Consider the following 22,875-nt stretch of genomic DNA (forward strand, 5'->3'; position numbering starts at 1 on the left):
GCCCGAAAGAGAAAGGCTAGGATGAAGGACGCATCCTAGGCTGCAGGCCTCGCTTATTGTAATCTGCGGGCATCTTCCTCTCCAGAAGGCACCCGTGGCCCTTCAGCGCGTCAGTTTTATTGTGTGATATTTACAAACCCCCTTTCCAAAGATGTGAATGTAAATGCAGATCAAAAACAAAGTTACTTTGTTGTGCAAGGGCATAGGGTGGTTCTGGGTTCAAATCCCCCCAGCCATGGAGCTCAATAGGTGAGGTAAGGCCAGCCACTTAGCTTACACTACCTCGCAGGGTTGTTGTGAAGATTAAACAAATGTATGGGTGACTGGGGAGATTGTATGTTGCCCTGAGCTAGCTGGGGCTGGGGGCATTAAATAAAAGGATATACATTCAATACCATATTCCTACTTTTTTCTGTTGTATATATATTCATATTTTAAATAAACAGTAAAAACAATGCGTATCCCTACTTGTAAAAAAGCAAACTCCACTTAGCTTCAGTTTGACATACGGATGGCAGAAAAGAGTGATGTGCAAATTAAGCTGCAATTGATGGTGTTAATGAAAAGGAAGTTACAAATACACAAAGAATGTCCTTACTTGTATCTGTGAAAAGGTGGGGTTTTATATATATATAACATGATATGGTATGATATAATATATATTCATTCTTTAGTCAATCAAAAGTATATATTCCAGTAACATATTAAAATAACAAAATTAAAAGGAAACTGCAACTGCATGATAATTAAAACTGAACATGCAAAATACAATTTCGGTCAGTGCATTCACAATGCACAATGAACTATTACTGAAGACTCTCTGGAAAAGACCCTGATGTTGGGAAAGATGGAGGGCACAAGGAGAAGGAGGCGACAGAGGACAAGATGGTTGGATAGTGTTTTCGAGGTTACCAGCATGAGTTTGACCAAACTGCGGGAGGCAGTGGAGGACAGAGGTGCCTGGCGTGCTCTGGTCCATGGGGTCACGAAGAGTCGGACACGACTAAACGACTAAACAACAACAACATGCCATTTAAAAAAAATGTAAATATCAAGGCGTTCTCAAGGTCTTGATATTTCTCTCACTGGCTGCTGATGGTAGTAACCAATCAGACAAACACTGACCCACCAAGTCTGTACCTAGGGTTGCCACACCTTCAGGACTGACCTGCAGTCTCCAGGTTTGCCTGTCTCCTCCACAGCTCCCGCAGGTGGCAAGGGAAGGTCTTGAATATCCAGGTAGGTGAGAGAGCCTTTAAATTATGATGATGATAACTGTGGACACAACTTGCAAGCTTTAGCCTGGTTGGAGCCACCTACAAATTATGGCATAGGCTCTAATGGTGGGGGATTCTGCTCTTCTGTTCCCTCCCCACTCCCAATTAACCTCCGTCTCCAGGGCTTAGTGATGTGAGGAAGCACAAAGGAAGAAAAACCAAGCTGGGCTCAAGGGGAGGATAGGGTTATGAGGGTGCATGCATGCCTGGCATGGGACGTGCCCCATGTGACATGGCAACACCGCCTGTACCACAGGACAGGACCATCACCATGTGGAACCTCGTGCCAATCTGGTTGCACCCTTTCCAGCACAGCCTACTCTCAGCTGCATTTGTGTGATGACATAACCGTGGTAATATACCAACAGTATACCAGTTTAAATGTATCTCTCAGTCTCGCTGAGAATGATTTCATTCTTGAATATGTATCGTATTATCCCAAAGAACTTCTCTTCCCCCACCTGTGGTCTCTGGCAGTCATCATGCATTAGATTCCCCAGGGTGCAAAATTCTATTTGAGAGGTATGGAAAACATCCCATCTAATTGTTTCCTAAGTCTGACTTTTTTCTTTTTTTTGGTGAATTCCGTCTACTGCTTTTTAATCCGGGAGTCGCCAGGCTATCAAAGAGCAGTCTGGAAGACGTTTTCCATTAGCAGCCTTGAATCCATTTCCCACCTCCTGGGAAAGAAAGTTGATGGCAGAGCAAAAAATGTATACAAAAGGTCATGGTCGTCCCCCCTGTTCAGTTGCCATGGACACACACCAGCAATTAAACCCATCCGATGCAATTGTGGATATTTATTATCAGATGACGCTGTTTCCAAATCCTCCCCGCCGCCATCTCATGACTTTTACAAGCACTTTTCATAATGCCGAGCCTGATAAATAAATAAGGAAAAAGGAGAGGAATTTTTAAGGGCAAGAGGGGAGTCAGAGGGGAACCAGGTTCATAGCATGATAGTGAGTAAGCTTTTAAAGAAGCCACATTCACAGTGATTAGTAAATAACAAGTTAACCACTCTGTCACGTCCGCACCATGCATTTAAAGCACTCTTGTACCACTTTAACAGGAATGGCTAACCCCCAAATTATCCTGGGGACTGTAGAGCTGAGATTTGTTAGTAGGGTTCCTGTTTCCCTCACTGAGCAACAAATCCCAGAGTGGTTTAACCACCAGTCCCTCTTTCAAGGAACTCTGGTCCCAGTTAATCCATCTGATGACTTCTGCACTAGGTGCAGTTTCCAAACAGTCTTTGGGAGTAGCCCCATGTGCAGTAATCTAACCTACAGGCTACCAGAGCACACTATGATCTAATGCCAGTGGGGCCTCAGAGACTGATCTTAAAGGACAGATGGGAAACCTTGTCATGCATGGATCTGACCTGTCCCATAGCTTAACATTTGGGGGTTACTGAGTTAAAGAGAGCTCTCTTTTGTTTAAGGCCAGTGGTTATGGCTTCTTTCCACATGCAGTGAATCTTTGTGAGATCTGCCGCAAACCCCAGACTTAAAAAAACCCTTTTAAAGAAGAAATCCTGGCTCACTGTGATGAAATGCTTTCCAATGCTCATAAAGACAGCATCTCCCCCGCCCTCCCTTTCCTGTAACATAGAGAGAGGAAGTGTGTGTATGGGAATTGATTGTCACTGCCCATGCGATCCAAAAGACCCCTTATTAAATGCATATGGGGTGCCTTTGCGAACAGGTTGAGTGCTATCAAGCTAACCTCTTTGGCTATGTTTGTTAGTATGCTTGTAACTGGGAGATACAGGATCTAATAAGATGCTTTAAATGGAGCCAGACCATTGATGTGACTGCATTTGGAGTACAGCGTACAGTTCTGGTCACCTCAAAAAGGATATTGCAGAGTTGGAAAAGATTCAGAAAAGGCAGCTCAAAATGATCAGGAGGACGGAACAACTCCCCTACAAACAACGGTTGCAGCATTTGGGACTTTTTAGTTTAGAGAAAAGGCGATAAAATTAGTCATGACATGGAGAAGGTGCATATAAGTTTTTGTCCCTCTCTCATAATGACAGAACTTGTAGACACTGCCTGAGATTCATTTTGGACCTCCATTCTCCTTTATAACAGAATACCTTAACAAATAAATAAATCATAAGCCAAGGGAAATCTCTTAGGATTTTCTCTTTTGGCTCAATTCAGTCTGCCCCCCACCCTATGGAAGGTGGTACTCCATGTGTGTTCAAAAGGCCGTAGAGATTCCTGAATGATTCGTTATTCCATGTAGCATCATTTCCTTAATCATTATTTAGTACACAACCAGAGTTCAAGGCAAGGATGTTTCCCCCTCCTTTATGGCTCAGAGACAAGCACCGGGGTGGTGGTGGTGGGAGAGGGGGTTTGTATTTGCTCTTAAGAAGAGGTATAAAAAGGATCAAACAGCTGCTTTTCGTTTTTGCCCCAAATATTTGCATTTAAGTTCACCGGCCAAAAAATGTTTGCGCTCTCCAGCCTCCGAGAGAACATGCTCTGAAATGAGGACCAGCTGCATGCACGTGGATGTTTATGGCAGGGCCCGTTTGGAAATGAGCACATTTGTTTGGTGGGAAAGCGGATGGAGTGAACGCCTAGGGCGATGCGTTGTAGGACATGGGGTGGGGGAGACCTCTGCGTGAATGAAAGCTTAAGGCTCACAGGGTGGTAAATGAGCACAGACAGCTGGATGAGGCTGAGTACCAAGTAATCAAGATCAGGAACGCAGAAAGCTCTTTTGCACATAAGAAGCTCTCCTAAACATAGTAAGAGCCTGCTGGATCAGGCCAATTGCTCATCTAGGCATAGAATCATAAGAGTTTGGAGGGACCCTAGTAGTCCAACCTCCTTTGCAGCTGTTCCTTACGGGCATCAAAACTGCAACCTTGGTGTTATCAGCACCATGCTCTACCCAACTGAGCTATCCAGTAGATGCGCTTCTCCCACATCTTTTTCCATGGGCGTAGCCAGGATTTGGGTTGGGAGGGGGGCAGCCAAAGTTGTTGAGTTGTTCTTTTAGGAAATCAAAGTTGCGGGGGGCAAGCTTCTGCTGGGGGGGCAGGGAGAACCTCAGATAATTGAATACTTTCAATGCTTTTCAATAATATTTGCTACACCCATGTTTTGTTCTCACAGTGGCCAACCTCTGGGAAACGGTCAGTTAGGATTAGAGCACAGGAGCGCTCTCGCCTTCTGTGGTTTACAGCAACAGGCAGAGGACATAGGTATCATCCACTGACAGCCCTGTGAATATGTCTAATCCACTTTTACAACCATACAAACCAGTGGCCATCGCTGCCTCTTGTGGGAGTGAGTTCCATTGTTTAACTACGTGCTGCATGAAGGAGGGCTTCCTTTTCTCCGTCTTGTATCTTCTGATATTCAGCTTCACTGGGTGTCCACCAGTTCTAGCATGATGAGAGAGGGAGACAAGTTTCTCTGTATCTGCATTCCCCGTGCCATGCATCATTTTATGCTATCATGTCACCTCCTGCTTGCCTTTTCTCTAAACTAAAAAGATCTCAGGAGCCCACTTCACCATAACACACAGCAGGGCCTTCGGTGTAGCTGCTCCTCTGCTGTGGAACAGCAACCCTGCCAAGAAACCGATCACTTTAGCTACATTTTTTTAAAAAAACAACTGAAGGCACTTCTGTTCCAACAGGCCTTCGCAGCTGGATAAACAGGTGTCTGCCACGGGTGTCTTCTTTATACTGTATTGCTTTTAAGGTTATCTGTGTTCATTCCAGCGGTTTTAAAGCTGTCTTTATTGCATTTTGAATATCACCCTGAGATGTGTGTGTGGAAGGTGAGGAAAAAGAGAAGGTAATTCAGCGGTCAAGGATAATGGGAACAAGCATAGATTGTAGGCACTAATATGTCTACCCTTGGTGTGGGTAGTAATGAACTAGATGGACCAATGGCTCCAGGGGTAAAACTAGGTTTTATTTCACCCGGGTCAAAGACCCAGTTTAGTACACCCACCCCTACGCATTTGTGTACTCACACACACAGGCTGGAGGTGTCACCAGGGGCAAAAAACCCAGTTAGCCCCCACGTAGCTATGGCTCTACCGGACTCTGTGCAAGGCTGTTTCTTATGAACAACATTCTTCTTTGATGCTGCGATTTAAACCATGCCCTTAATGTGTCGGTGCACATCAGCAACCTGGAAGAGTTGTGGAGGGCACCACCTTGGCTATCCTTGGTGTGGACAACAGCGAGCTACATGGTCTGAATCGGTGCAAAGCTGTTTCTTATGATCAACATTTTCCTCTGAAGCTGTGATTTAATCCATGCACCTATGCGCTGGTGCGCATCAGTAACCCGGAAGAAAGGGGGAAAGACTTGAACCGAGAACTGTCAGCATGCACCAGTACCGGGATTAATTTTAGGGAAACCTCTAGGTCAAAACAGAAGGCAGGCGCAGCGAGAGAGGGGGCAGGGTGACTCCATGGAACAATAGAGGAACAGAAAGGCTGTCCTCCATCCATAGCAGTGGGCATTTTACCAATTCTGCGAGAGCAGGCAGCCTTTCTGCTCCCAGCCACAAAGCAGCCTGCCGTAACACAATTCACAGTGAGATCAAAGCAGTTCTCCAGCCTGCAGGACCCGTGTGTTTGATGTGATGTCTGTGGAAAAACTGAAACAGTTCTCCCCCGGGGACATGCGGTTCCTGTTACAGCTCCAATATATCGGAATACCCCGTCCCATCCACGTCAAATACTGTACTGCAGCAGCTCTGATTCTGTTATCTGTCCAGGAAATGTCTTTAAATTCTGCTGAAAGTGGAACAGTTTCTACAGTGCACGTCTCACTTCCTGGTTATGGGGAAAGCACATACAGTGGGACCTCGGGTTACATACGCTTCAGGTTACAGACTCCGCTAACCCAGAAATAGAATCTCGGGTTAAGAACTTTGCTTCAGGATGAGAACAGAAATTGTGCTCTGGCAGCTTGGCAGCAGCAGGAGGCCCCATTAGCTAAAGTGGTGCTTCAGGTTAAGAACAGTTTCAGGTTAAGAACGGACCTCCGGAACGAATTAAGTACTTAACCCGAGGTACCACTGTAATAGGAAGACAGGGTAGGGTGGTATATAGAGTTGCCAATGGAGCAAGGCAGAGGCTGGCTGCCCCACTCTCGTGCCTTGATTTGCAGAAATCAGGCGCTGAAGCGCCATGAATATTGCAACTACAGTAGTCTAATTGTGAGATTACTAATGTATGGACTGCTATGGCAAGCCTCTCTCTGTTGAGGAACAGGCATAGTGGACACATCAACCAAAGTTAAAACGTGTTCTGAGCTGCTGAGGTCACCTGGGCCTCTGACAAGTGATGGATCTAGGAGCACCCCAAAACTACGAAACTGCAGAAGGAGTGCAACCCCTCATTGCTGTTAAACAACCTTATTGGGACTATATAAACAAAGGAAGCGGCCACATACTGAGTCAAAAATTTGGTTCATCTAGCTCAGCATTGTTGAGTGGCAGCAGCTCTCCGGGGTTTGAGGCAGGGATGTTGCCAGCCCTACCTGGAGATGCTGGGGATCCAATCTTGGATGCTTTGCATAGAAAGCTGATGCCCCTCCATCAAGTCTCCTCCTTCTCATGATTCACAGTCACAGTTGTAATAGTACCACTCCTGCTTAAACCCACAGGTTTAGGATGTAGGAAAACTGAAGAAGGGCATAGAATGTCTCTTTGGGGTGACCCAGCAGGCTCATATTATTATTATGTATTGAATTCCCCAAGGAATATAACAGCCATGACATTTAAGAAAAGAACCTCCAACCTCAGGAGCAGTCTACCCTCTCTGAACCTATTGTTGGGATCAAGCAGTGGAGGGAGGCACCCTTTGCCTTTAAACTCTGGGTAAATGTTGCAGATTAAGGGGAAACAGGCTCTTCCCACCTTGAGTCAACCCCCCCCCCGCACAATTTCATGCTGTCCCCTCTCTCTATTACCCACCAGTTGGTCTCTCCCTTCCCAAACCCTCCTCCCGCTCCAGCTAGCAAATGGTCTCTCCCTCCCAAGTCCTTCCTTTCTTGCTCTGGATTTCCCCTTCCCCTCTTCAGCATAATGGTCTCTCCCACGCCTTTGCGCTCACTCTCCCCCCTCATTAGCCCTCCCAATGGACTCTACCTCCCAAACCCTTCGCATCCCCTTATCCTGAGATTCCCCCTCCCCTCTTTAAACCAAATGGTCCCTCCCACAACCTGCGCCTGCTCCCCCTTTCCATTCATACCCAAAATGGTCTCTCCCACTCCTTCCCGCGCCGCGCGCCGCCTCCAGCTCCATACTTGGCGATGGCCGGCGAGCCGCCTTCTGATTGGCTGACGAGCTGAGGGGTGGCGGTGGCGGTTCCTATTCTCGCGCGCTCGCGCGCCGCTGACCCGGATGCGCTACTGCTAGGCAACGGCGGAAGTGGCAAAAAGAAGAAGAAGAAGGGAGGCGGTGGAGGAGGGCTGCGGCCTGGCTCAGAATTCGGAGAGGCCGGACGGAGGGACTGAAGAGCCGCCGTCGTAGCCGCCGCCCCCGCCCCCCCGCCACTGCTGAGAGGCCCCGTCCCGAGGAGGCACCATGGTGAGAAGACGGCGACTCCTCTGGGGAAGTGGGGAGCCGCTTCCTGTGAGGGAAAGGCCGGCCTGGGTCCTCTTGGGGGAGGGGCCGCTGCTGAGGGGAGCGGGGGGGGCGGAGAATCCAGGTGTCACTCGGAGGGCTCACGGGGGGAGTTGGTGGTGCTCCCTGTCTGGGGTGAAAAGGGGACAGGCAGGGGTTACAGCTCGGGGGCGGGGGAGCCAGTTGCTGTGGCTGCTGGTAGGGTAATGGGGGGTGTCGAGGGGGTTATTTGTGCTTCTGGCCAGGATCGGGGTGGTGAGGCGGGGGATAAAAGCCAGGACCCGATCTGGTTCTGGAGCAGGGCTGGGTGTGGGAGAGAAAGAGTTATTCGCGCTCCCTGTCAGGTCCTGGATGTGGGGGGGGGGGGGAGGAAGGAAGGGCCGGTCTGAGGCCTCCTGGGGGAGCGGCCACTGTGGGGGGTGGGAGAGGGGACCGGGGAGGAAAGAAGACTCCAGGTGTCACTTTCGGCGGTTACCTGTGCTTCCTGTCAGGATCTGGGCTGGAGTAAAAAGTGGGGAGGCGTTGTAGATACGCTGGGGGGGGAGTAGGAGGAGCAGCCAGATGTGCATTTGTATTTTTGGGGAGATGAATCGGGTAGTGGTGGCTTGAGGAGAGTGATTTGTGCTTCCTGTCAGGGTCTGGGTTGGAGTAAAGAGAGGAAAGGGGCTGGGTGTGGCTCTGGGGGAGAGGCAAGGCCTGGGCGGGGGAAATGGGAAGAGGGTGTATCTGTCAGGAAGGGAAGTTCCTCCCCGTGTTGCTTTTTCTCCCCGCCCCACTGCATGCTGAATTGGTGGTGGGGGAGAAGAGGACAGATAGAGGACTGTAGGGTGCAGCTTGTTTTTGTGGTGACACCATGTAGCCAAAGCTACATGTGATTGTGGAAGGCCTTGCAGGAGGCAGTGGTGGTGTTGAGGTCAAGAGGGCAAGTAAGATGGCAGTGGCTGTGGTTGTGGGTTTATTAGCTGGTGAGAAAGAATTGTATAAGAGAGATGGGATTGGGGGGTGGAGCTGGTGTGAGATGTAGTGATTGTTGGGGAATATACCGAGTAGGCAATGTTAGAAACTCAGATACATAAGCTAGGTGCCAAATGGTGCCTTAAATCTAGGTTACAGTAGCCGCAACAGAATGTCTGTTGAACTAGATGACACTTGGGGTCCCTTTCAACATTACAGTTCTACAATTCTATGATATCAGCTACATTGCTTGACTGTAGTTTGCTCTTAGAACTGTTCACTTGTCCCAGTATGCAAGAAGGTGAAACGCACAACAGTGGAAAAGGTATTAACTATGGACTAAGGCAGAGGCTCTCATGCCAACCTAGCAGTTCGAAAGCACGTCAGGTGCAAGTAGATAAATAGGTACTGCTCCAGCGGGAAGGTAAATGGTGTTTCCGTGCAGTGCTCTGGTTCGCCAGAAGCGGCTTTGTCATGCTGGCCACATGTCTGCGGACAAACGCCGGCTCTCTCGGCCTATAGAGTGAGATGTGTGCCGCAACCCCAGAGTCGTCTGCGAGTAGACCTAACGGTCAGGGGTCCCTTTACCCTTTAAGGCAGAGGCATGAGTTCCATTTGGGTGGCCTGCAGCACAGTGAAATATATCTGTACTCAGCCCTGCACTGGTGATAGGGAACTAAGATGCCCAGCAAGGGATCCATGATTCACATGGCAACACAGAAGCACATGACACTGGCTCAACGGATATTTCAGTCGCTACCTGGCACCCAGAAATCTCCACATAGTCACAATTAGACCACCTCCAATAGCAAAATGCACCTGGCTCCCAGGGTATTTTGAACACCTTGAGTAGGAGACAACTGGGGGTTTCCATGAGTGGGTGAAAAATAACAGTAAAAAAGAAAATTACCCATAGCCTCCTTTACATGATAACATGGTTGTAGACTTGGCTGTTAGGCAGTTGCTTGTAAATGGGAAGGACTTACCAATGTAGTTTTAAAGAGGCATCCTAATTCTTCTTGCACTTGGAGTTTTCATGACCAGGACACTTTGAAATCGCTTCAGGTAGAGCATTGGCCTGGTGTCGGTGGAACTACAGCTTACCTGTAGAAAGTGGCAGTGTGTTCCAATTGTCTACAATGTCTCTTCACTATCTCATATCCCTTTCTTGGTCAACCTGGCACCCCCCCCCAGATGTTTTGGACTACAGATTCCATTAGCTGTACTGGCTGGGGCTGATGGGAGTTGTAGTCCAGAACATTTGTTGTGGAGTGGGGGGATGTTGACGAAGACTGTTGTATCTGCTGGACTCGGTCGAAGGAGTTTTGGTGGGAAACACAGGCACGGCTTGTCTCATTGAGTCATAAAGGTGGGGCATTTCTGCAGTGACTGCTGTGGTTTGGTAGCTGTCACTGTGGTCTCTAAGACAGTAGGAGGACCTTGCACTAGCAAACACCGTATGGCACTCAGCAAATGTCATGGCTTTCCTCTTTCAAAGGGAGCTGTTGTAGTGTGCATAATCTCCTGGAAACCTGAGGTGGTGATGGTGTGAACAGATTGCAGATTGGTACAAAAGTGTGCCAGCTCGTGCACAGGTCCCTTTGAATGACTGGGCAATCCATGTGGCAAATCTCTCTCAAGTTACTAATTCATTCTGTGTGATGGCTTGTTCTGCGCAATTAACTTAACTGTATGGCTGCCCTTACAGAGAGCAAAAAAGGGCTCTTTAATTAAGCTGCTTGCTAGTCTGCTATATGTGAAGTGGTCTTATACAGAGCCAGACCCATCTAGCTGAGTATTATTTATTCTGACTGGCAGCAGCTCTCCAAGATCTCAGGCTGAGAGTCTTGCCAGTGACTGACTTTAACTGAAGGCCCATTAACTCCTTTAACTGGAGATGCCAGGTGACAGGTCTTGAGCCTGATAACACCTGCGTACAAAGCAAATGTTCCTCCCTGAATTTGGGGATTAGGTTTGGCGGTATAGATTGGGGAGGAAGGAGCCAGAACTTCCAGTTGTGGAAACTGGATGTTTGTGGGCCTGCTGTTGGAACATCTAGTTGGCCCCTCTGAGAACAGGAGGCTGGACTAGCTGGGCAACTGATCTGATGCATAGGGCATCTTCTCTCCTGTTCTTATGTTCTGCTCATGGTTAGGTAACCAGCTGTCATTATCATTTTTTCAGTTATACGTAGCTTTTTCATGTGCCCAATACAGCTCACAACACAAACAGCTGTGTAACAGCAAAAATATACATTGAAACATGTCAGTGCCTGGGTTGTGAGTAGACCTGTAGTCTGGAAAGTCTGTGTTAGGTGGAAAGATAAAACATCCTTTCCTGTCTCATATCTGCCAGATTTAGTTCAAGAAACAAGCCTGTTTCTGTTTCATATAATTTTGCACTAGTTCTGTTATCACCTGTCCTATATGAGTATACTTGGGCACACTGACTGACTTGTGGGGCTAATAAACCTTTTAGGGTATTTCCATATAATGTAAAAAATGCTATGCATTCATTCCACCCTGCTAACCTCAAAGCCGGGTATGTGCACATCAAAACATAAGAAATGCCCTTCTGTTAGATCAGGCCAAATGCCCATCTGTTCCAGCATCCTTTTCACTCAGTGGCCAGACAGGTGCCTATGGACATGAGTACAACAATGCTCTCCCCCAACATGTGATTCTTAGAAACGTTTTCAGAGGCATACTTACTCTGTCTCCCTCAAATTTGGGGGCATGAAGTATATAGGCATGCATAAAATAGTTATGCCTACTGATAGCACAAGCACTTGGAATTGTCTGGAAATGATGCGTTTTCATACCTAACAGTTGGCATTCGGGGCATGACGTTAACTTCATGATGCAGGGCAGATCTTTTGCACAGAACCCGGGGCTGTTGGTAGTTAATGAGGAAGTTGTCCTTTCACACACTTGCATCTTCCTTGGGATGGTGGCGGGCAGATTGTTCCGGGATCAGCCAGGTGTGTGCACTTATGCTTACAGAATTTCTGACTGCTGGGTACACATAACAGAGGCGTAAATTTGTTCACTTACCTGAGTTCTGTTTGTGCGAACTTACAGACATCCAGGGTACACAGGAACACTTGGCCGTGTTAAGAAGGGTTGCAAGTTAAGTCGAACGTAGGCAGATGTTGAAATTTTACAGACCATCAAAATTTTAGCGGGGTGTCGTTTCATTTTGAGGAGCAGGTATGTCTGCCTAATGCACTTTTTAAAATAAAAAAGGAAAGCTTCCTTTTGTGTGAATTGCTGGTGGCTCCCTACTTGCAGGAGAATCGAATGCCTGGGTAAACAGGAACATTTTTAGTCATGAAAGTCAATGATGAGGGAGACAGACTTTCCTTGTTAGGGAGGGCATTCCACAAATGGGAAACCAACACTGAAAAGGCCATATCCTTGCTGACCACCAACTTTGGAAACCCCCTGTGGTGGTGTTACCAACAAGGCCTCATCTGCTGTTTGTAGGGTTTGCAATGGTGAGAATCGGGAAGGCATCTTTACTTGCATCCCCAGCCTTTTAGGGATTTGTATGCTAGGACTAATACCAATTGAGCCCAGTAGCTTGCTGACAGCTGGTGCAGTGCTTCCAGGACACATGGTCCATTGACCTGCCCCAGTTACTAGCTAGCAATCATGTTCTGTCCTAGCTGTGGCCTTTGGACCATCTTCAAGAGCAGCCCACATAGGAAGCATTACTGTAGTCCAGATGGTAGGTCACCTAGCATGGACAACTGAGACCAGGCTGTCCCAATCTAGGAATGGCTGCAGCTGGTGAATCAGCCTAACCTAGTGGTAAGTACTCCTAGCCACAGGAGCCCCTTGAGACTCCAGTGACACATGGGAATTCAGTATTCTAAGAATACAAACCTGTGCCTTCAGGGGGACTGCAGCCCTGTAGGACAGGTCATAAACCTAATTCCAAGACATGGGAACCACCCACGCACAGTAACTCCATCTTATCAGGATTTAGCCTCAGTTTATTAGTCTCCTTTCAGCCTTTCACTGTCCCAGGATAACGGTCCAACACCTTCACAGCCTCTTCTGTCAGATGGAGAGAGAGAACTGTGTGTTGTGAGCATACTGGCCGCACTTCACTCTGAATCCCTGGATGGTATTTCCCAGCTGTTTCTTATAGATCTCTAAAGCCATATTGCTGAGCAACCAACTCCTAGTCCTACTTTCTGGGAGCGACCTTGAAGGTAGGAGCTGAACCACTTCAAGATAGTGTTTCCACCTCCCAGCTCTCTGTGTGGCTTCAGAAGAACACCATGGTCATTGGAATAAAAAGCTGCCGAGGGGCCAAGGAGAACCAACAGGGTTGCACTCCCCCTTGCTCTTCCCTAATAGAGGTCATCAGGGCGACCAAGTTTAGTATGTGGCAAACACCCTTGCAAATGGCATATTGCAATATTTCTCTCATTGCACTGTATAGTGGTTTCTGGTAAGCCTGTTCCACACTTCTAACCACTAACTGTTCTTTCTTTCTTTCTTTCTTTCTTTCTTTCTTTCTTTCTTTCTTTCTACTGAGTGTGCTAAGTCTTGAGCATGACACTTACCTGGTTTTGGCATGCATTTCTAGTAGAAGCAATACGGCATTCATTGCCCAGGCAGTAAAACTTAAGCATACAGTATAATGTGGCGCTCGTCTATTTTTAGAGTGCTTGATACTGTACTTGCCCATAGGAATGGCTCCTTTTGGAGGAGATGGGGGCTGTCAGCAGGCGTTGCTTCTGTTTCTCTCCTCCTCCCCAGCTGACTTGGCACCCTAGAAATGGAGAGTGAGGAAGTGTTCCAAGGAAGAGGTGCCAAGTCCCATGGGTGTTCTCTGCTCCTGTCTAGACCAAGAGTGTAGTTACCCTAGTGTGGCATATTCATTTTCTTCATTATTCTGCCTTTCATCAGGTTGTTTTTTTTAAAAAAAAACCTATTATTATTGATTTGTTGCATTTATATCCCACCTTTTTCTCCAAGGAGGGTACATGGCTCTCCTTCTTATATAATCCCCACAACAGCCCTGTTGGATAGGTTAGGCTGAGAGGTAGTGACTGGCCCAAGGTCAGTGAGTTTCGTGGTCTAGTAGGGATTCAATCCAAGGTATTCTAAATAAAGCAGGTGGCCATTCCACCTCTGCTTAAAACCTTCCAGTGAAGGAGAGTCCCCCACCTTCCGTTCCACTGTAATGTGCAGCTGTAGTCAAGTCTTGATGTTCACAGGCTGATAATAGTGGCAAGACCATCTCTGAGCAGGGGGAAGCTGCTGTTGGTGTGCTAGCTGGCGAAAAGCACTTTGTCCTGTGAATGTGCTGGCAGTGGTTGTCACAGTTGCCTTGTCGCGTGTGAATTTTCAATGCACAAAACATCTTCGTCTCTACCAGTTCTTCTCCAAAGTGTCTGCTGGAGTACAAGAAAGCACCTCAAAGTTGTATTTGAGGATTCAGAGCACTGCCTATAAAGAAGGCTGCTGCCTAAGTGTCTTTGCCCTAAGTGTACCACTTCCCACTGTTTGCCAGCTTTTAATTCCACAGAAATGTTTCCCATTGAGTGTTAGGGGAGGGATAGTACCTCTGGTGGGGGACACATTGTGTGCTTGCAGAAGTACCAAAAAACCACTAAAAAAACAAACCACTGGGGAATTTTTTTAAGGGGACAAAGCCCAAAACTGCACAACAAGGATTGAGCAAGAGATAGGCACACAAGCCAAGGTGTATTAAGAACACCTGCTGTCTTTTCTTTGGCTTTTCCTATTCTTGGCTGGAGTTGGATTTAGGGCTATGGTGACGCGGGTGGCACTGTAGGTTAAACCACAGAGCCTAGGAGTTGCTGATCAGAAGGTTGGCGGTTCGAATCCCCGCGACAGGGTGAGCTCCCGTTGCTTGGTCCATGCTCCTGCCAACCTAGCAGTTCAAAAGCACATCAAGTGCAAGTAGATAAATAGGTACCACTCTGGTGGGAAGGTAAACGGCGTTTCCGTGCGCTGCTCTGGTTCGCCAGAAGCGGCTTAGTCATGCTGGCCACATGACCCGGAAGCTGTACGCCGGCTCCCTCAGCCAATAAAGTGAGATGAGCGCCGCAACCCCAGAGTCAGTCACGACTGGACCTAATGGTCAGGGGTCCCTTTACCTTTAACCAAGGTGGTGCCCTCCAGATGTTGCTGGGAACTCCAGTTCCCATCAGCCTTGCCCAACATTGCCAGTAGCTAGGGATTATGGGTGCTGTAGTTCAGCAACATCTGTGGAGGGCATTGGGTTCACTATCCCTTATTTAGAATGTTGGCCTCCAGATTTAAGAGCAATCTTGATGGATCAGAGCAAAGGTCCATCATCTTTGGTATCCTATTTCCCATAGCAGTCAGGCGAATGCTTCCATCAGAGGCTGCAAGGAGGGCTCAGTGAGGTAATAGCCTTCATCAGTTCTTTGTCCCCAAACCTAGTATTCATATATGCTAATAGTGAACTCATTCCCAGAATGTGGGTTGTGGATGTTGTTAGACTCATTAGCCTGCCCTTCGCCGCAAGGTGCCAGGGTGGGGTCAACAATGCAAAATATAATATTAAAAGCAGCACACGAGGTATTAGCAGCTTGAGGGAACCCTAAGTTCCCACATTTCCATCTGCAGTTATAACAGAAAAAGTAAAAACAAATGATAATTTTAAAATCTGATATTAATTATAAAACTGCATTAATATAAGCATTCCAAATAGGTATCTAAATGGAATTGATAGTTGTAAGCTATGTCTTCAGACCTAGAAAGTCCAGTGAGATTTTAAAATGGCTGGATGACTGATGGTGAACATTTGTCCTTACAGTACAAGTCCCTTGGTCACTATAACAGCTTGCAGAACCCACCTTTGCTGATTATTTGTTAGTTCCTACGCCACAGAAGCATCGGTGAAAATCAAGGATTTCCCCAAGACAAAGTGAATATGAACAATATCTCTACAGTGCATGCCCAACACATAATATGCCTCAAAAAGGCATTTTCAGTGTTACATTGCCAACATCCATCTTAACTTACAAAATTCTTTTGGGAACCTTGTGTTTATGGGTCATGTCAAAGTGGGTGGTCAGGAATGCCCTTTACCACCTTAGGCTAGTCTTTCAGAAGATAGAACTACTGTGGTCACTCATGCTTCAGTAACAACCGGGTTGGGACTTCTGCTGAAGTGTGTTTCACATGTGGCTATCATTTGGAAACCTCCACTGGTCTAGTATGTGGCTGCCAGAGTGTTGGGCTGGGCAAAATGTACTGTGCATAAGAAGAATCTATTGGCCATTGGCCCATCTTGTCCAGCACCCTGTTCTCACAGTGGCCAACCAGATGCCCTTGTGGGAAACTCTCAAGCAGAATCTGGGCATAAGAGCCCTCTCTCCTCCTGTTTCCAGCAACATTCAAAAGCATTTCTGCTTCTGTGGAGGCAGAGCATAACTCTGGTGGAAACACGGGTGTGACCTGTTCAGTTGCGGTGGCACTGTTGTGGAATGCCCTCCTGAAAGAAGCCTGTCTGGCCCTGTTGCTGGTGCTCTTCTGTAGCAGCACTGTTGAAAACTGAAGTTATTGTGTGTTTTTTTGTAAAGTCTTGGGTGGAAGCCTAGTTGGGTAATGAATTTTGCCTCCCTACAGTTTGGGTTCTTTGCTGATTCTCATAATGTGTAGTTCAAGATGGCCCCTATAAGGAGTAGCAGTAAGTTGCAGAGAGCTCTCAGCATGTTCCTAGAACTTCTTTTGCAAGATTCAGTAAGAAGCATAAGGAAGAACATCCTGACAGTAAGAGTTGTTTGACAGTGGAACAGACTCCATCAGAAGATGGCAGACTTTACTTCATGAGAGGTTTCTAAACAGAGATTGGATAGCCATCTGCCAGGGATTCTTTAGCTGTGGTTCCTGTCTTGCAGGGGGTCGGACTAGATGACCCTTGGGATTCCTTCTAACCCTATAGTTCTATGATTCTATAAGCCTCTGCACAAGAGAATTCCTTGTCGCCAATTGAAAAGTAGAGAGCACTTTTAAATTTGAATGTGGGTTCAAACCATGTCCCTGCTGCAGACAGGCCAAGCCATTTTATGGCCCAGGGGCCCAGTCCATAGAATAGGATTACGCGCATGGGAGCTGACAGAAAGCACTGTGAATCTGAAAGACTGTTATGCTTGCGAGCACAACTAACACACTAACCACAATAATGACTGGTAAATAAGTCCTAAAATTTCAGAACTGAAGCTTGTACGTTTGTCTCAAATTGGTAAGAAAAACTAAATCCTGAGGGAAGTGGGTGGTGTGGTGGTTTGAAACACTGAGTCAGGATTCAGAGAGCTGTAGTTACATCCATGTGGCCTTTGTACTTTGAGGTGGTCCCTGCTGCTTCCCTCCTGGGGGGGGGGGTTGTCCAACTTTCAACTTGAGGATGCTAATTAAGTGAGGAGGCTGCAGCAAACGGCGCTTTAAAGCAGTGTCTGGGCATGCTGGAGAAATCGACCAATGCCGTCCAGCATCGTTGGTGTGCCCACCCACTTGAATCAGGGTTCTGAAACAAGGAACAAGTTTTGAACTTGGAGTGGTCCTTTGCTTTATGGAGCTCTTAACGCATTCCAGCTTTACAGATGTTTGTGGCATCGCTAGGGCTTCCAGATCCCTTCCTAGCTAGCCCTGTACTACTCTTCCTAGCCATAAAGCAGCTAGCTGCGTGTGGTAATTCCAGCTTGTGCAATCAGCAGCACTCACCCAGGATGTGTGAAGCAGCGGCCTCCTAAGACAAATCTCCATTCTGTTATGCTGTGGACCGTAGCATATATTTTTTGTAAAGGAGAACCACTGTGCATGTGGACTAACCTTTCTGCTTGAATCATTTTGCAAGCATGGTACAATGTCTGAGCAAGCAAGATGTGTTTAAGAAAGATAGTGTGGGAACATGGTTTTTTTTGAGGATGGAAGCTCTCACGGTTCTAGTTAATGGGGTTAAGCTCAAGTGCACCTCTGTGTGTGTTCAGTTGTACACATTCTCTCCAGGCCTTAAAGGGGTTTTCTGCGTGGTACATCCCGAGTTCCCCACCCTCGTTGCTCTTCTCTGTACCGTATGCCGTGTTGGTGCTTGCCAAGCATGATTGACGACGGAACTGAACAATTTGCACTTGGTTTCCTAGTCAACGGGTTAGCGGAGTTCCTCTTGAAATGTTGGAAGAGGAAGCCAGATGTCTTGCTTTTTAAAAAGCAAGGAGTGCATGTGTGCGGAAATTAAGAATGGTCTGCTCAGTTAGGTCATGTGTGACAGACCCAGGGAGTCTTTGGGGGTCTTTGAGGTGTTCCCTGCGTCTGATTTAGTGAGACTCCAGGTGCTGAAAAATGAGTGAGGCCTTCCTCTGGCTCTCCCAACAGTGTGACGTAGGGGTTAGAGTGTTGGACTAGGGCCAGGGTTATAATCTTCACTTGGCCATGAAGCTCATGGGATGACCTCAAGCCATCCACTGCCTCTCAATCTAACCTACTTCACAGGATTGTTGTGGGGATTAAATGAGGAGAAAAGGGTGGGATATAAATGCAGTAAGGAAACAGCTGCATGGGAAAAGTGGCTAAGCCAATGCTAACTGCTGCAGTCACCCCCCAGTTGTGATAGTTGCTTGTTTTGAAAAGGAGAACTAGACAAAGTCATAGTGCAAGGGAAGTCTGCTAATAGGGATTGGCTCTGATGGCAAAGTGGAACTTCCATGTTCAGAGGCAGGCAGAGTGTATTGCTCCTCAGGGGAGAGGGAGGGACATTACCTTGAGCCATTCTTCTCATTTATGTGCATTATCATGCATATGTCCCTTGAGCTGAGGCCTGGCATTGCCAACAGACTCGGGCAGAGTCCAGGCTCACCTTAATACCTACTGCTCATAGATGTTTGATACTGGATTCAGAACCCGAGGGAGGCATTGCTGTTCTTGTTCCATGGCAAACATTCTAATCTGGCTCCCCAGCCCATAACTTCCTCATTACTGTTTAGAAACTGCCTGCAAGTAACTTTTTAAAACAGCGCTGTAAATGAAACCTCCCTGATATTTCTCTAGGGTATCTGCTATCCTTACCCCCGCCCTGCCCCGACCCCCAACTCTTTCCTTCTTACGCGGACTGTGTTACTGAGCTTGAAACTGATCTCCAGCTACCTGCCTTCCCCAGTTTTATTTTTTGCACACTGGTGCATACCAGAAATAGAAAAGTATCTGGAGGACCAATGTCTGTGGCTTTTTAGCTGGGCTCTCTTGCTGCGTCTCCGCGCTGCAGGCGTCGGAAATATAACCCTAGGCTTTGAGGGGGGAAGTCGAGAAAAGCCAAGACATAAATGGAACTGTGGGAGCCAATGCCAGGCCAGAGAGCGCTGGTGGCAGTAATAAGGTTTTGGCAGGGCCTGGAGCTGGTCTCTTAATGCAGTGCCAGGGTGCAGCTGACAATAAGAGGATGGGCATACATTAAGCCTGCTGGCAACTGATGCCTTGGCAGCTCTCCACACACTTCTCCTTCATTTACTGGCATACTGGAGGGAGTTGGCATTTTGGGGCACTTGTTTGGGCGATTTTGGCTTATATTAGGCTTGTGAGAGCTCTCACTTCCACCCCCTTCCAAGTCTTCGGAACAATGGAGGCTGGTTCACTACCTTGTCAACCTCAGCCACTCCCCCCACCCCACCCGTGCACCTACCTTCCTTCTTTCTTACAGTCCTTCCCCATCTCTCATAATACTAGAACTCATGAACATCCAATGTACAGTGGTACCTCTGGATGCGAACGGGATCTGTCCCGGAGCCCCCTTCGCATCCTTAAGCGAACACAACCCGCGTCTGTGCGGGTCGCAATTCGCTGCGCATGACGTCATTTTGAGTGTCCCCAGAAGTAATGCGTTCTGTTACTTCCGGGTCGCCGTGGAGCGCAACCCGAAACCCTCAACCTGAAGCTACTTTAACCTGAGGTATGACTGTAGTTGAATGTTGCAGGATTCAGGGCAAACAAAAGGAATGACTTTGTCACACAGCACTAAAATTCATGGGAGAACAAGGCTATAGGTGGCTACTAGCCATGTTGACTGTGCTCTGCCTCCACAGCTGGAGGCAGCATTGCTTCTGAATAAGATTTGATGGAAACTGCAGCAGGGCAGGGTTGCTGTTGTGCTCAGGTCTTGCTTTGGGGCTTCCCATTGGGGCATCTGGTTGGCCACTGCAAGATCAGGATGTTTGACTAGAAAGGCCACTAGCCTGATCCAGCATCCCGACTCTTCTACTGCCACACCAGGCCTTACTTCACAGGGCAGAAACAAGATCTCAGGTTCAGTGTTGGCTCCTTGGGTTCAAGGCTGTTGTGTTTCAGCACACTGTAAGTCTTGGGCCTCTCTGTCTGTTTGCTTTCGGAGGGTTGGGCCAGTTAGGATTTTGTGATAAACTTCTTGGCAACTTCCCAGAACAAGCTTTGTTTCAAGCTAGCATTGCCTTTAGTTCTACTCTTCCCTTGCCCCCCTCTGAGTTTTGTTTTGCTTGCCTGCCAACAGAAGATCGTATCAACGCCCCAGATGTAGATCTGTAAAATACCAGGTGGATTAGGGAAGAGGCACAGCAGCTGCTTCTACAGTCCTTTTTAAAAAAGAAGAGGGAGGGGGTCAATGTAGCTTGAGGACTGTATGTGGGATAGGTGCCAAATGAGGAGCCCAGAGGGGTCTGTTGCTACCCTGTGTTGAGAACAGAGCGCACTGGACCCATTCTCCTAGAGCTGGATTTAGAATAATGGGCTTTCTCTGTACCAGCATGGACTTTTCCTCAACCAGAATAGCTTCCAACTTCCTTTCAGCGCAGGCGATCCAGTTTACACTGTGCTCTTCTTTTTTTTGTGAGCAGATGGAAGTTTATAAATCTATTATTTTGATTTTAGAGCGTTTCTATCCTGCTCTTCAGCCAAAAGGTCTTTCAGAGTGGCTTAGGTGCATTCAATTAAAACAGGACAGTCCCTCCATGCTGACAGTCTAAAAGGAACATGACACACAAGGGAAAAGGGACAGGGAGGTAAGAGGGGGGAAATCAAACTCAGACCACCAATTCTTAAGCTGCTGTTCTTATAATGACGAGCTGGCACAGTTTGGGGGCAGGAGATGCCTGATGGAGCTGGGCTTTTGGCAAAGCTGATGGAACAAGCCCCTCTTCCATTCTGCCTTCTGATGGAATGGCTGCCCTCAGATGACAGTTGAGGAAGAGGAGGCCTGATGGAGCTGGCCTGTCACACAGTTGGAGAAGTTCCTCTGTTGCCATGAACAGGGACCTGGTGACAACATGCAATAGTGTGTGTGTGTGTGTGTGTGTGTGTGTGTGCCAGTGCCACTTCTGATGTAGCAGCACAGAATGCACAGGAGGTGCCTGACAGCCCCTGTTTGTGGTTTTAGATGTGTAGAGGTGTGAGGAGGAAAGGATTAGTGCAATGTCAGCTGCTTTTGTCACAGTGGCACAGAAGCTGGTCTTACCAGCCTTGCAGATAAACTTACACAGTTGTTATTAGTTCCAGGGTATGAGTGCAAGAGTTTGCTCGCCTCACATCCTGTTCTCACAGTGGCCCAAAAAGAAGCCAGCAAGCAGGTCCTGAATGCAACAACAGCACTCTCTCCCAGCTTGTGGCCAGTGGTATTGAATTGAATGGTGAAAACCTGATCCTCCCTCTGTGTGTGAACTCCCAAAGTGAGCTAGTATTCCTTTTAGCATTCCTTGTCCAAGTATAATCCCCAACTTTTTCTTTTTCTTTTGAAAAAAGACTCAGTGTTTGGAAAACAAATTTATAGGGAGACTTCGTGAAGTTAATCCTGTTCTTGTAAACACATCCGCTCTGGCAGGTGGAAGCTCTGACAACAGAGCTTCCACCCTCGACAGCCATGGTGGTTAAAGGCTGTGAGTGGGAAGGGGAGCCGATGCTGTCTCTGCCACAGCAGGGCTGAACTGGCTAATGTCTGCTGAAGTCTCTGGGCGGCTGCCACTGCTACGCTTATGGCTAGTATCGTAAATCTGTCCCAGGCTTTGTAAGAAAGCCAAGCCAACCAAGCAGAGGGGATACAAACTTCCTCTGTCCTGAGACTTAGCGGAAATGATGGGGAGGCATCCATATTTTCATTTTAGCTGCAAATCAAAACAGTCTCTCGTTCAGCTCTCCTTTGCGTGGGGAGTAAATGCACAAATCTCTATATTGCAGGGTTTTGCTGCAAAACGAAATGGATTGCCTTGAGCCCCAGGTCGTGTACCTCAGCTGATGCCTACCCAGAAACAACATGCTTGTGTGTGTGTGTGTGTGTGTGTGTGTGTGTGTGTAGGTGTTGTCAGTTTTCAGGCTTGCCATAGTGTGAAGCCAAACTCTAGACTAGTGGTTCCCAAACTTTCTCAGGTCACTGCCCCCTTGGGTTCAGTGTCAGATATTTAAACTAATCGCCAAATGGCACCATAAGCTTAGGTTACGGTCACCAGCACAGTGTCTAGGCACCCCCCCCCCATGATGATGATGATTTTTCATTTCTATACCGCTTTATATTTCAAAGAAAAAATATCTTGTTTTATAACACATTAAAACATCAAATAAAGCAATCCAGAATAAAGCAAATTCAAGGAAAATATTTCAGATCCTTCTCTACGTGACATTTGGCTTTCCCCATATTTATTTACCTACTTGATTTATACAGCTGCCTTGTAGAAGAAGTAGTCTAGTGTAGTGGTTAGTGTGTCAAACTAGGACCCTGAAGATCAGTGCTCAAACCTCCACTCAGTCATGAAGCTCACTGGGTGACCTTGGGCCAGTCTCAGCCTAACCTACCTCATAGGGTTGTTGTAGGGTTTAACTGAGGAGGGGGTGAGTCATGTACTTATTGTAGGAAAGAGTGGGATATAAATGCAATAAGTAAGCTGTTCTACTTACCTGCTTAAGAAAGCTGGAGGGGGTAGCCAGATGAAGATGTCAGTCGCCAACCCGGCATCCAGAGATCTCCACATGGTAGTAATTGTATCAGTGCCAATTGCAAAAAAGCACCTG

The 22,875-nt window shown here is 47.4% G+C and overlaps 1 protein-coding gene across 2 annotated transcripts in view; it reads left to right on the forward strand.

Annotated features, from left to right (window-relative positions):
* Positions 1-7,710: 7,710 nt before the first annotated feature.
* CAPZB (capping actin protein of muscle Z-line subunit beta) overlaps positions 7,711-22,875 on the forward strand; it is a 70,858-nt gene continuing 55,693 nt past the window's right edge. Inside the window, exon 1 of one of the 2 annotated variants that reach the window (XM_081923844.1) lies at positions 7,711-7,855. In XM_081923844.1, coding sequence (XP_081779970.1) covers positions 7,853-7,855 — 3 coding nt within the window. In that variant the 5' untranslated portion in view covers positions 7,711-7,852. The remainder of the gene's footprint in view (positions 7,856-22,875) is intronic. The other variant, XM_081923845.1, reaches the window with a different exon arrangement.

The sequence above is a fragment of the Podarcis melisellensis genome, assembly GCF_964234715.1.
Source record: "Podarcis melisellensis genome assembly, chromosome: 8".
NCBI classification, from domain to species: domain Eukaryota; kingdom Metazoa; phylum Chordata; class Lepidosauria; order Squamata; family Lacertidae; genus Podarcis; species Podarcis melisellensis.